The following is a 15,207-nucleotide window of genomic DNA, read 5'->3' as shown; positions in this document are numbered from 1 at the left end:
CCTCAAACCATGTCTTGGGCAAATCTGGCTTTGCATAGGAAGGGTTTTCAGCCACTGCTGAGGTTGCTTCCTCTAGGACAAAAAAACCCCAACAACCCAGCTCTTAAAAGGGAGAGTTCCCCGCATGAGCTTTTGGGCATTGCTGTACAACACCCCAGGTGAAAGCAAGCTGCTCTGGGAAGAGTGTGAGCTCTGGGGCCTCTGCTCAGCCCCGCAGCTCTGCCTGCTCCTCACCCCTGTCCAAGGCAGCCCTCAGCAGTGACCTGCCCTCCACATCTCTACTCACACAGACAAGCACCCTGGGGGTCCCGAAGCACTGAGGTGCAGGTGGAGAGGCAGCTGGGGACAAATTTGAGGCAGCAAGGTCCCAGCAGAGAGGCTGAAGGGGCAAAGACACCACAGTCCTTTCCTCCCAGCCCCTCCTCACCCTTCAACTTGTGCAACCTGCCCTCAATCAGTGTGGGTGGGAGTCCTACTCCCCAAAGGCTTTTTTGGGGGGGAAGGCACATGGTGCCTGCTTGGCTGTAAACACCGCAGTGCCTTGCAAAGGGCAGCCGCAGAGAGCTTCCTACAGTTCAAGCTGCTCTTGCAACCAAATGGGGAGGGGGAATAGAGCCCAGGGATGCAGGCTATAGGAAAGGTCTCCACAAACACCTCCCCTGCCTTTGCTTCACAGATCTCAGGAGACAAGTCCTGGGCCCAGAAATGCCATTGCCACATCCCCACGGTGACCGGGGAGGGGCAGGAGGAGAGGGAGGGAGGGAGCCTTGAAAGCAAGGGCCTGGCACCAGGCAGGGTAGGGGATGCGGAGAAGAGAGCAGCATTAGCTGGGATAATCTGGCAGTCTTGGGGGACGTGCCAGAAGCCTACAGATAATCAGGGGAGCTGGCGCAACAGACTTTGAAGTCTGCCATCAGGTTTTCTCAGCCCAGCTCAGACATCAAAGGCAGCTGGTTACTTCCCCCAATTACAGAGCAGGAGTCAGCCGGCTGCCTGGCTTCCCCAAGGCTGGCCAGCTCAGCTGCGATTCCCCGGGCACACTCTCATGGGCAGAAGCCTCCTGACAGAGCAGAAATGCCCAAATCCTCCAGCTCCTGCCGGAGCCAGGCTCGCTTTGCTGAGAGCTCACGTAGCAGCTACGTGGGCTTTCACCTTGGACTGTTGGAGCCAAGCGAGATCTCAGTGGATGAAGATCTGACATGCTGCTGAACAAACCACCCGCAAGTTCCAGGGAAACGAGATAGCCACAAAAACAGGGGGAAATCTAGCAAAGGTGATGAAAATAGCAACTTTTTCTCATGGCAGTGACCCTGTTAGTCAAATCCTGTGTGTCCTGAGCCCTTGTGGGACAAGGCTTCAAGGACAAGAGTCTTCATAAGCAAAACACACAGCAGCACAGAAAGGATGTTGCAATTGTTTTGCACTTGAAAAAGACAGTTATCGGTACAGGAACTGAAACAAATGATTTAAAAAAAAGGCAATTGAAATCTAAGCACAGAACAGGCTGGGAAGCAGAGAAAAACCCATCCTATGCAACTGCAGCTTTCTAGGACTCTGGCCACTCTTAGCAGTAAGAGGCTAGGGCTAGCCTAGGAAGAGAATGCCCACAGCTCTTTTTTGGTGAGCCAGCATTTGCTCACTTTTGCACCATTTCTACTGCAAAAAGTCAAACAAGAATAAAATTGGCCAGGGCACTGCAGAGACACCAAAGTCCTTCAGGAACGTGGTATGAGTTATTCCTGCTTCAGTACTGCAGCAGCAGGCAAACACACTTGTTCTGAATCTGCTCTGCCAGTAAGACATAAGCACAGCCTGAAGCACATACCTCATATCTTATCCCAATAAGATCACTCTTAACTCTTCAGCCCCCCCATCCATTTGGGTTTTTTTTTGTTTTTAAATATTTTACCCACACAAATGGGCTGAAAAACCTCACTTCTCTACAACCATAGCTCCATCAGTCTTCATAGTTTGGGCCAACAGTGCATTTCTGACAAATCTCCTGGACATCTCGCCTTCGCTGCAGGTGGCAGAAAGTTCAGGGAGGGGCACAACATGCCACTGGGGACCAGGAGGGATGCTGCACCAAGGGAGCTAATTCATCTCCTCCCTGCCAGCTCGCCACAGCTCTCCCAGGAAGGAGCCAGCATGCGTGGCAGCATTGCTCAGCCGCTGCCCTTTCCTGCGCCGCATCAGGCCACGCTCCTCTGGCTGCAGGGCTTGGCTCCAAGGCAGTACAGCCTGTCCTCTGTAAATCCCAGCGATCCCCTGCCGCAGCACATGCAGAGCTCGATCACGTCACCAAGCAGTCAGCAAGTGCAGCTCCCCTGCCTGGCTCGGCTCCTGCACAGCACTAGGAGCTGCTACATTCTGCCCCCGGACCTCTCCACGCTGGCATTCGAAGCAGGAGCATCTTTTAAGCAAGCAGCATCATGGAAGACTGTTTGAAGCAGAGCAGCAGAGGGTTGCGCCTGGTCCTTTCAGTTCCCAATGGACACAGCAAGGGCAGAAGCCGGGGAGGAAAGGAGGGAGGTTATGAGAGGGAGAGCAATCACAGCAGGCTGTTGTTCAGTAGGAACTTCTGTGGGGGAATACAGAACAGTATTACATGTTGGGAAAGAAGCTAGGTTTTAATATTAAGCTGCTTATTTAGGTCTCTAAGTTATGGAGATGCTGCACTTCAAAACTAATTAGATTGACAGAGCTTGGATTTCATTATAGGATTTCCAGAAGCAAGAAGGTTTAAAAAAATATTAAATAGCTGCCCTGGAAATGTTAGCAAGGGAATTAAACAGCCATTGCTGCAGCCAATTGTTAAATACATCTAAGCTGGGAAAAATGACAACTCCAGCTGCCAAAACCCACTGCACCAGTGGCTACAGTAGGGAGCTATTCTCCTAAAAGGCCTGAGCAGAAGATGCACAAAATATGTTTCCCAGTACTAGAGGTAGGTCTAGAGGGTCTCCAAGACCCTTTTCAGGAAGCACGTGCCTCCCTCTGACAGCAGCACGTGGATCTGAAAGCACATGGATTCTTCCCTGCCCTGAACCCACTGCAGTGAGCAGAGCATCTGGGCATTGTAAGCAGACAACTGGGCTGAAGAGGGAGAGGCTGTAGGTCCCACAGAGCAACACAAGGGCTAGCCGGGGAAACCCCACCACCTACGCAGCAGAATGTCCCATCTTTACCAGCCAGAACACTAAGGCACAGGCAGAGCATGGCCAGTCCGGCACTAAGAAGAACATGGGAGTGACACACAGCTATGCTCCTGAAGTGACAAAGCAAGGTAGCAATAGTAGAACTACACTTACAGCTCACCTAGCCTCAAAGCCTTTGCTCACCTACCAGAACAATTCCCTCTTTCCCGTTCCTCTGAGATCATGGGAAAAATACCAGTTTCACAAGGTTCAATAGCAGAGCCAGAGCAACCTTTTTTAAAATCCCAACTTCAGTTCCTCATGAAGCAGCTAAAGCACCCTTCATCAGTGAAGAGAGCTTCTCTCCAAGTACACATACACAGGTGTCCAAAGAAAGTCAGCTTGAGGGATTGCCATAGTGGAACCTTGACTCAAAATGTAGTATTAACATGCTGTCTAGTGGTCTCGATGTGATCAGCTACCAGACAGCTGTACCTGGCCATGCAGTAGGTGTTCTGTTCCTATAGGCCACCTTTTCACCCTCCTCAGCATTGGTTTAGGTGGAGCACTCTAGGCAACACCACCCCATGCTGCCCTCATTGCCACGCATCCCAAAAGTGGAACAGCAGAATATGGTGTAGGCAATATTGATGCTGTTGCTGCTGGTATCCTCCATTTGCACTAAAGGAGAATGTCTTGGCTACAGTCACAGAAAGGCTAAGTTGTATTTACGGTAAGCCAAACAAATTTCCTTCGAACAAAAGGCAGGAGCTGCAGCAAACTCCAGGGAAAGCCTGCAGGGTACACAGCTTGGATTAAACAGAGACGTCAGGAAGAGCTGCAAACGTACAACTAGAACTCACTTCTCTGCTCGGATTGTCAGCCTCAGTGTGAAAGCAACTCCTCCTTCACTGTAGCCACTGAAGGGCTTGATAAAGGATGCACCCAGTCCTGCAACATAGCAGTAGTTTTGCCTGATACCTTCCACCTAAGAGAGCCTGCAGCACCTCCCCTGCTACTCCCAGAGACTTGGAGAACACCTCTCACCATTGAAATGCAGGTCTCAGTCAAGTTGGGAAGAGGTGACACTCAGATGACATGCTGCTGCCACCACTGACATAAGGTAAGGGACAGTTTAAACACAGCAATGCCATGCCCAAGGGTTCTGAGAGCCATCTTGTTAACACTGTCTACAATCAGGTTGAAGAAGGGGAAGTTAATGAACAGCAACTTACAACAGACCTTTCTGGATGACTGCAGGGGACTGTGGGAGGCAAAGGAAGAGAGAAAGAAAAAGATAATGGCTTCAGGCAAGAACACCTCAGCATGCACATGAGAGGGTACAGGAAAAGCCATCAACTTCTTATCTCTAAAGAAAACGTGTACTTCTGCCAGGCTGGGCCCTCAGAGCTCAGCTTCTGAAGGGGCTCTCCCTGAAACATCAGAGATGGACATTCCTGAGCTAGAGGAAGAAGCTATTGCCTGTCAGCCCACAGTGATGGGGTGCTGAGGGAGAAGAGAGTGGGCAGTGTCAGAAAACAGCTGGTAAGGTCTGTCCCTGTGGAAGACCACCAAATAGCCAATAAAGTAGAAAGACATATTATCCTTTTCATTGCTGGAAGACTCACTTTATGGCAATGATTTTGCTGTAAAAAAATACTTCAGGAAGCCTGGTCACTCACTATTGGTACAGCTACTAGAAGAGACAGCTTCAGAGGGACTGGATACTGTGGATAACACACCAGGGACCTCAGTATGAGACTTGATTGACCCCAGTAGTCATACAGCAGAAAAGCTGCATGGCTGAAAACCAGGAGCCTGCACAATAATGACTACAGATAACCCGCTGTGGCTTCCTCCCTCCTTCCCTAGCCCATCACTAGAGAGAGCTGCCATTGCCTCATTTCTCTCAGCCCCTACCTGCCTTGCCAATACTTTTATACATTTATCTTGCCTAATTCTCATATCTTAGGTGAACTGTGCTTTCCTTTACAGCTAATGGCGAGAACTGGGTACCTCCAGGTTCTCCTTATTCTAAAATGCATGTCTCAAGTAGGTCAGATAAATTTCATTCTTTAGGTATCCGTTTCTCAAGTCCAGGGTGGCTAGCCTGGGTTTTAAAGATGAATCCCATCATAGCTACCTTGAGAAATTACTTTGCTTCATACTAGGTACAGTGTTCAGCACAGTGGTTGCTTGTTTGGAACTCATAACACTTGAGCAACAATTGTGTTATGATAGCAAGCAGCCGCTCAGGAGGAAGCAGGCCAAAACCATCTTAGAGAGAAAATCTGTCCCTTCTGCTTTGGCAAAGGGAATCTGAATGTCTCTTTGGCCTCATTTCCCCATCAGAAATGCTTAGTTTCCTTACATATTGTCTAGGGTCCTCATGAGGAAAGAGACTACAAAACATTCGTGCGCATGGTGTGTCTGATGCCAGCCTTGCAGATGATCTGTAGTGGGCACTGGGCTGGAGTTCTGCAGCTTGAGTTCTCAGATCATTCCAGGATGCACCACAACAACATACCCCTGCTCTCCCTCAGAGAGACGAGCACAACAGAGCATGGTCCTTTAGAGATGCAGAGACGAACATTGGTCTAGATAGCAAAGGCAAAAAGAGACTCCCGAACGAAAGAATGGAAAATGAAAGAGGGGAGGCAGAGGGAACAAAACATGGAGGAAATGAGCAAACAAGGTTGGAGACAAAGAAAGAGGATGTAACTGAACACCAAAGGGGAGGTTAGTACTATTGTACTTGCATTCAGAACCTGCATTTGGTTGTAGCCACTTACAACTTTCATATATCCAGGCAGACACTAAGCAACATTCTCCCTGTTTACCATAGCCCTAACATCCCAGCTGCTGCACACCGTGCCCAGGACCTTTGCAGAGCTGAAGTCAGCACAGGGACAAGTAGAGCCACAAAGGCAACACCAGTCCTGTCCTCTTGGACATCTTTGTGGTTCTTGAATGCCCAGTAACTGGTATGTTCATATTGCTAGCTCTGCTGGAGCAGCTCTGGAAGCATCCCCCCTTCTCTCTACCCCCACCCTGTAAGAAACTTTTGGGAACTTAGTATCTGAGACTTTTTGCCATCTGTTGAATATGCCAAATCATTGGCAGGATCATACAAACACGGAACCAGAGGGCATGAGCCAGGGTAAGTTGCCAACAAGAAATAGAAGTTCATGTCCATCTATCTGAAGCTTTATTATTCACTTTTAAAGCTAGCAGAGATGCACTCAGACTAAGTCTGTGGTTTAGTCTAAGGTCCAGTATCTGGTGGAGTTTATAAAATCACACATGAACAAAGTATGATACAATACTAACTTGCTTTCACAAAGTCTGCTTTGGAAAGTCCTGCCTTTCTACCCCCTTGGCAGAGGTGAAAGTACACATGCCCTTATACTTCTGCTACTCTGTGGAATGCAACTCAGCTGCCAGGGAGAGAAGAACAGCTTGTCTTTGTGGCAGATCTTCTGAGGGACCTGGAAATCCACAGAACCTGGCTTCCTCAATAACCCAGGCATTCCCCTGGAGCTCTCAGTATTTGCTGGCTATGCCCTAATGCCATCTTCCTCAGTAACGGAAGGAGATCCCTGGCAAAGGGCTATCTAATACAAGGCTATATGCTGTGTTTAAGGTGTATCTACCTCAGACAAGAATGATCAGTGGCTTTTTCTTCAGTGAGCATGTCCCACAGCTTGGATCAGCTGCTAAACTCTCTTTCTTGAAACACCACCTCTCCTGATACCTGCTGTGCAGACCTCAGATTCCTGCAATCATGGAAATGTAGACAGTCCCACTGAAAAGGCAAAAGCCATACATTTCCTTGGAAGATTTGCAGGACCAGCTTCACCTTCACATGACAAATAGGAGGCAGGTATTCTCATGCATCCTACTCTAGTCCGCGTCATTCCAGTGGAGGTTTTAGGACTGCCTTGGGTTCTGCCATGGAACGAGCACAGCCAAGCACGTTGTCTGAGCCTGGTGCTATAGAAGCAACTGAACACCCAGGCTCTGGCACAAAAGTGCTTTTCAGGCTGTCAGTTATGACACTAGGCAGCTAGATACCTCTATAGGCAGGTAGCTGCGTTGAACCCATGTCAGACACAAAGTGATGCTGGAGACTTAGCAATCCCCATCATTTACTGCAACACTCAGGCAGTTACTTGCAAGTATGCCCCTTCACCTCCAGACTTCAAGTTTTGGCTTTATTTTCTTTTTTTAGGATAAAATCCTAGTACAGTTCTTGAAAGTGTGCTAAGATACATGTCATCCCAGGGGGTGGGGGAGGCAAGAGGATTTCATAAAGCTAATCCAAACTTACCAGTACACTGTAACCTGCACAGCTAGCGGCCAAGAGCTGCTGTCCCACGAGCATGCCACTCATTACCTGTGGGCACGTATGTGTTAAACATCTGCAGCTGCCAAAGGCTCTGCTGAGGGATCAGAGACCATTTATGGTATTTCTCTATGCCAGCTGATGGTCTCAGTCACCCCCTAAGAACTTAATGCTTGGTGCCACCTCCCAGCTTCCTGCAAGCACATCCTACAGAGGGTATCTTTCCCTGCCAGCTGCACCACCACCATCTGGAAAGAAGTCAAAGGTATGCACTTTGCCGTCAAACTGGCCTGCACTGCAGCCATCTTGGACTGAGCATGGACCACTCTGAACACAAACCAACACTGCGAATTCCTGTCTTGGCCTCCCACAACTACTTCTGCCTCAAGCAACTTCTTGTTGGAAAGCAAGTATGCTTGCTGTATTACCATGGTGTCCTTACATGGTTGCCAGGGGGAAAAAAATCCTAAATTCAGCCATTGTCAAAGGTAAGCAGGAAGTTTACTTCCAACACTACTGATTTTCCTCCTGGTACCTTGGTAGTGAAAAGCCTCAGGAAGGTTTCAAAGAAAATTCAACATCGAATGCCCAAGTTTTACAGCAGATATTGAACACACTCCTAACTGTGACTCCTGGCCCTAGGTAATCAAAAGGAAACTCCCCCAACAAGATTGACTTACAGTGGGGTAAAAACAGGATAGATTCAGAAAACAATTACATTCCCCAGCTCATCACATAAATGTAGGAAAATATTTAAAACGGGGCTCATTCTTATTTTACTGGGTAAGCAGTGCTTGGAAACGGGACTGTAAGGTTTACATTTGATACCCTTGCCTCAACAATAGTGTCTGCATACATGCAAGGTGCAAGGAAAGAACTTTCTGTAGCTCAAACATCCACACCCACAGCACAGACATAATCAAAAAGGCTCGCTCTTTATTTTAAACATAAAAAGAAACATTTTACACAGCATTGTTAGAAGTATTCGGTACCTGCATTCCATAATTGTGCCAAATGCTTTGTTTTATAACTTTGACATTAAAACAAAAATAAGAAAATATCTTGCCCTTCTGCTATTTGATGTTCAAGCTTGTCCTGGATAGAAATCCCAAGTGCATGGAGGAATTTACCAGCTTAATCAGGAGATGTGGCAATGCAAACAGAGGAAGATCAACGATCAACATGAGCCCTTAGGATACTTTGACAATACCACAGGTTGCAGCAGGGAGGATATGAATGTTTGCACTGAGTCTCAGGCAGATTACTCTCCTGATACTCTGCAGGTTTAATACACAACCAGATGCACACACACCTCCACTCACACAAACCCTGGTCACACAGGAAATAATACTACTACTAATAATAAAAACCATGAAAAGTGACCTAATTTTTTTTTTTCATTAGAGATAAGATTCCCATTCTACTTTTAAAAAAGGGGATAATACAAAATTGGCACAAGTAGAAGGAAACCTGGGGGTAAGTCTAGCCCCACAGCTTCTAGCCTTCCTACTACAGCAAATTCGGGGTGGAAGGGGATGCAGCATTGCCTTCCAAGGGGCTGGCAGCAGTATGAGCTAGCAGCAAACTTGCTTCACTTGGAATGACAAAGATAGTTTGTTATGGGCCATGAAAGGAGGTCAGCATTAGCTAAGACATGGGGACCTTTTGCTAGAACAGGGAGCTCTGACCAGAATAACCCTGAGTTTTTTCAGCAGGGAGAAAGTGTGCTATGTTGTGTGCTTGGGAAGAGCTGACAGTTCCCTGCTCATTCATTCCATAATTATTGCATGACAGTCATGATCTCCTCTCCCTAAAACTTAACCAAGAGCACATAAACAAGGAGTCAGTCTGCAAGAACAGAAAATGACTGATGCTGTGCTTTGAACTTCATCACCACTACCACCCCTCCCAAGATGCTCCAATACCACAGGCCTTCTGTGAAGAAAGCAGATGTTAATGCAGGAAAGAAGCTGCTAGATCAGTCTGGGAAGGACAGCCAGCATCCCAAACATCAGAATGGTGTTTCATAACATCCAGGGGAAAAAAGCAAGATTTCACTAGAGCAGACTGATAGGAAGGGAAGAAAAATGCTTGCTGTCAAAGTAATATCTGAGTGAATCCCTTCCTCAACTCACTCCCTTTGGAAAGCAGCACTACAGATTTCTGAGCTTTCACAGTGGAAACTAGAGACTGCTCTGCCCCATTCCTCAGCAGAGGCAACTACGTCTGCCTGCAATAACAGGCCTTTTCAGAGCTCTTCCAGAAAGGAAAACAACAGGCCAGAAAGAAAAGTTGCTATGAATGTTCAGGCCAAAAGTCTTACAGAGGTTTATAGGTTTTGGGGGTCCCAGTTTTGGAACACTACATGAAATATCTTAGAGATTCAAATAACAAGTTGCAAGCCCCAATTCTGCAAATCAAGTCCATTTTGAAGACATCTCACATTCAGCTTCCAAAAATGACTGGACATCTCTATGCATACATATGTATACACAAGCGACTGCATGTGTGTTCTCATAGAGGAAGCAGAACAGCCTTCTAGAAAAAACCCTCATGTCAGCCTCAGAACAAAGGTCACAATGCAAGACAGGAAAAAAAAACCCACACAGAAAACTTACTGAAAAAAAAATTAATTTTGGAATAGCAACAGTGTTGAGTGCAAAGTTCCACAAACCCTAATGAGAAATGAAGCCTTCATAGCACAGATACTAGAACTGCAGCTCCCCTGGAATGTGCAGTGAGATGAGCTATTAGTGAAGCAGACTGAATACATAATGAATGTCTAGATTGGCAACAGCACACCACAGCCGCTAACCTTCCGTGGATGCTCTCCGTGGAAGCATCTTTTATCTTAAAAAAAAATAATCTGGAAAGGATTGAGCCCTGGCCTCAACTCTTATGTTTCTCACCCTTCTTGACACAAGCCAAACCCTGGCTGCAACATCATGTTGCAGTACAGTCCCACTTCCTTGTTTGTTTATACACAGTATCTTTATTCTGACTTTTATTGCTTAGAACACCAGCTGTGCTGGAAAGACAGAATTGCCTGGTAAAGGAGCTGCTCCCACTCAGGAGCCAGGTCAGTGTATGTGGAAGACCAAAGCAGGGCTTCTATACTATAGCACCTAGGAATAGGTCTCAAACCCATGGGGAAAGCCCTGCTGCAGGCCCATGCACAAGACCAAGTTCTTTGGAACCTGAAGGATTCTTGCTGCCCTCTTGGGCTTGCTCCTATTCCTATCCTGAGCTGCACCTCAGCTACTGCAGATCTCAGACTCTGCTAACAGGTTCAAGGGTTACCACTGAGTGACTGGCAAAAGCAGCACTGGAGTCTCGTATGGGCATTTGGTAATACATAGTTTACAAGTCTTCTCTAAACATGATCAGCTGGCCAACTGCAGACAAAGATCCGTCTCATTTTTATTATTTTTTTCGTAAGCCACACCATCACCAGTGGAGCAAGGTCTACCACCTCTCTGCCGAGGCCAGCAGAAGGCTAGGCCTTGAACTTAGACACCACATGCCCCCCTGCCAGAAGCTGAACAGGGTCTCAGGCACAATGTGAGCAGCTGTAGTGGAGAGAATAGAAGGTGGAAGGGTGGGGGAGAAGGTGGCCATAAGCAGACATCCAACTAATGTTTGTCTGAGGATTGACTCTTCAGGGTTGCCCAGTTAACCCCTATTCACCACAGCCAAGAGCTTTGAGCACTGAAAATAAAATAAAAAAAGTTTCAAAAAAGTAGTCTCAAAGACCTCCAGGCAAGTTACGTCTTGGGGTTACCTGCAAACTCTTTGAAAGCCAGGGAAGAGAAGGCATGCTAACAACCATAAGCCAGTTCTTTGCTGGAACAGTCTCATGAGGCACCAGCAGAGGAACCTTCTCCAGCCTTCAATCCAGCACAGAGAAGTCCGAGATACCAACGTGGACAGAGAAACGGAACAGGATGGTGTGATGGGGGTAGAAAAGTAGATTGGTTAACATGAAAGCCTAACACTTCTACCAGTCCCTTTCCCACCCATCACCCTGCCCATCATGCTTTCATACAGGGACATCTTTTCAAAACCAAAAGAGGGTGGGTGGGGAACCCACCAAACAAAAAAAAAAACCCTTAGTAAATTTTTTCACAGGGCCCCGCTGAAACAAGGCTCAACAGTTTGCACATTAGAAGGACATGATCCCTATGCAGAAAGTGCTGCTGGAAAAGGAGAACTCCAAGTCGCTAAATATGGCCTGAATGCTCTCAGGACATGATGTGTAACAAGGAGAAGCTTGAGGTCCAGGCTGAAATCAGAGAGGAAACACACTGTCTTGTCTGGGCCTGTGAGTGAGTGTCTTGGCACAGTCCAAGAGACCCATGAGTCTCTCCCAAAATGCAAGTGTGTCTGGCTCCCACGCTCAGTCCATCTCCATTGACATTAGTCGGCGACGCTCTCGTCTTGTTTCCTGCACTTCCTTCTTGCAGCACCAACGGGAGCTGCAGTAGCCAATGAGGCAGGATAAAAGTCCAATGACAGTGGCCAGACCAATGCCAATCAACAGGGGATACTTGAAAGCATTCAGAACTGAAAGAGGAAGGCAAAGTCATTAGATATTTCTGAGAAATTCAGAGATCCCCTTTATTTATTCTTGCCTAGAAGAGAAGAAAATGCCACATTATTCAGTCATGGGCAGATTCAATATTTCTGAAGGAAATTACATTAATTTTTCTTCTTGATTTCTGTGTTTTGAGGAAAATTAGTCTCTTACTGGATTCCCTTATCTTCTCACTCTAATTCTTCCTCCACCATTTCAAAGCCTCAGGGAGGAAGGAAATCAGGAACCAGAGGAACCTTGCAGTGAGACAGCAAAGCACAGCTAGTTCCAAGAGGTATTCTATTACCTGTTCCTCTAAACAAAAGCCTTGCAAAGTTTCCCTATCAGAGGCAGACTGTGGCTGCATTCTTTGTCATATGTTTCCAAATGGCAAGGAGTGGACTCCTTTATGCTTTGCTTGATTAGAACTACTCGTACAGTATATTCACTGCCACTCAGCAACCTTGTCTAATCAACCTCCAAAGTTGGTACCTAAACAAGAAATTTGATTTGTGGGCACCTACTGCTCAGTTAAAAGGCAGGGTCAAGAACTGTACAGAGTTTGGAAAGTACAGTTATAATAGTTATCTGCAAAGTAGGAACAACAAAAACTTCTGATTCCTTTCATGTTCATGGAACTTCCCAATATGACTTTTCCTGAAAATATTGAGAAGAAAGCAACTAGTTCAAAACGCCTCCTGCATTAATTTTCCTCCTTAGCTAAGTGCTGAATGCAGCATGTAGCGTGCAACCTGCTTCTCATGAAATCTAGCAACACTTGCAAGGTTGGAAAGCAGATAAGGCATTAAGTGCAGGGAGCAGCATGTCTTGTGGTTAGGAGAAGGAGGAAGAAGTCAGAGCTCTGACTTTCTGTTCTCAGCTTTGATATTAACCACAGCATGACTCTACTTCAGCACGCCCCATCTGCAAACAGAGCCTTCCTCCTGCAGGTAGCAGAAGGGTTAACACTTGGAGAGAATACTATGCCTTGATTGAAAGTCACCCCAGCTATGCAAAACATCACCAAGAGATGATCAAGAAAGAGAACACACCAGTCTCATCGAGTATGATCTGTTCAGGCCTACTTAGTCTACAGAATCTGGAATCAGAAGTTGCAAACAATAGAAAAAAGTAACAAAATCTAATGAGATTATCACAGGCACCTTTAGTAATAGCCATGGAGAATATGTGTCACAGAAAGACATAACAAGGTGTTAAAAAAAAAATTGCATAACTCACTGTAATCACTTACCATCCATTTTCACAGATAGAAAGATGGGTTTGGCTTTGATGTCAGGTTCCCGCTGCCATACACCAGTGGCAGATCGCACCCACGGAGTCACTACGCAATAGTGGTTCCCAAAGTCATGGTCCTCACAGCCATGCACACGGAGTCGGAATTCCAGTGGGCTGATTCTCTCCAGGCTAAGATCACTGCTCCCATTTCTCCTGCTCTGCGTGACAATCCCTCTCCGGTCCAGCGAGGCCAGCAAGATGGGCTCTCTGTCCAACGCAAAGGAGCGCACAGCAAACCAGGAGATATCAAAGGACATATCATCTGTATTTGTGGACAAAGAAGAATTTAGACATGTTGGTGAGCTCCAAAGAGTATTCATAGTGCCAATTCTTAGCGGAAAGGTTAATCTGCAAGCAGCATAGCCAACACTGGTCTGACAGTGGAAGAAAAAAGAAAGAAAAAAAGAAAAAAGGAAAAAAAAGATTGCCCTGAACACACCCTTTCTAGGAGGATTCAAGCAGTGAACTGCAATGAAAAACACTAGCATGAAGAATGTAGCTGCAGAAGAAAGGGTGACTTACTACAGGGACAACAAAGAAGAGATTTCTTGCTTTTCTGCCTGCCATTCTAAAATTTGTATTTCATCTCTGATCTAAGTTTTCACCAAGCTGGCTTAGTGTCATAATAAGTTCTATAACTATGCTGAATATACATTGAAAAGGGATTGGAAGTGCTAGGTATTTGCTAGCAGAGAGCATTTGCAATCACTGTCTTCATGCAGTGCCTACACAACCACAAAGTCAGAAGGCTCTTTCCTGAAGACTTCTTCCTTACATTTCATCTGCCTAAATGAATACAGAGATTCTACACAGAGCACAAAAAATTACCTACAAAAATACAGATCATTCAGGAGCAAAGCCTGACCACGATGCTTTTATACTTTTTTTTTTCCTCCCCAGAGTTGTGGGTTACTGTCATGCATCATCAGGCATCACACCTTGTACAAGTTTTACCCCCCAAGGAGACAGTCTATAAAACACATTTACAACAGCTTTAACATTTAACATAGCCGACAGACAGTCAGAGTTCATCAATACATCTACCTCTTTCTATGTTCATGCAAGATCCTATTGATCCCATTAGCAGATCTCACTCTTAACCCTATTAGGCTGATGTAGCTGAGTAACTACTTTAAAAATCATTGCTATTCTTTGCTAAAGTGAGGCCAGCACCACCTGTCAGACTGCAACCTGGCATGACCTAGAGCATAGACAGGAAAGCCTGTCCACTTGTTTCATCAACAGGTCTTCCTTCCTGGCACTGATGGGCCCAAACTGGAAACAGAGGTTACTATTTCTGTCCTGAGTTTTGGGTACTGGTGGAATGTGTGCACAGAGCTTAACCTTTTCACACCCAAGACAGTCCCAGTGACTTTGGCGATGTATCAAACCTCCATTTACTAGTATTGAGATCTCTGAAATATACAGTGTTAGCAACCTGAAATTTAAAACTGATCTTTCGTCTAACTGAGTTTGATCTTCTCTAAACTTCCACATTTGATCTCCAGGCTAACGTAAAAATTAAAGCCCTAAACCTGCTGCTGTACTCAAATTCATTGCAGATCTAAGTGAAGACATTTTTTTAAGCCTCTATCAAGCAAGGTAACACTTCAGGAAGGAAGGGAACCTTAAAATAATATTAAAATAATATTTTAAGGTAATGTGAAGTAAAGGGACATCCTCAGCTCTGCTACTTGATGTATAGCGTCAGCTGGCCTGGCGGAACATTCCCCCTTACTGCAGACAAAAACCACCCACTGCTTGGGGTATAATTAACTCCCCTGTAAGGTACACTGGTTTTACACACATCTTCAAAAATGAAACAAAAAGATGAGAAAGCAGATGTTACCACCAGA

General features: G+C 46.1%; 1 protein-coding gene across 1 annotated transcript in view; it reads right to left on the bottom strand.

Annotated features, from left to right (window-relative positions):
* Window positions 1–11,878: 11,878 nt before the first annotated feature.
* PTGFRN (prostaglandin F2 receptor inhibitor) overlaps window positions 11,879–15,207 on the bottom strand; it is a gene marked incomplete at both ends in the record, with an annotated part of 67,317 nt that continues 63,988 nt past the window's right edge. Inside the window, 2 exons of the mRNA XM_081999599.1 lie at window positions 11,879–12,045; window positions 13,308–13,613. Coding sequence (XP_081855725.1) covers window positions 11,879–12,045; window positions 13,308–13,613 — 473 coding nt within the window. The remainder of the gene's footprint in view (window positions 12,046–13,307; window positions 13,614–15,207) is intronic.

This window comes from Phaethon aethereus (genome assembly GCF_964289735.1).
Source record: "Phaethon aethereus genome assembly, chromosome: 1".
In the NCBI taxonomy this organism is placed as follows: domain Eukaryota; kingdom Metazoa; phylum Chordata; class Aves; order Phaethontiformes; family Phaethontidae; genus Phaethon; species Phaethon aethereus.
This window is presented reverse-complemented; position numbering and strand designations above follow the sequence as displayed.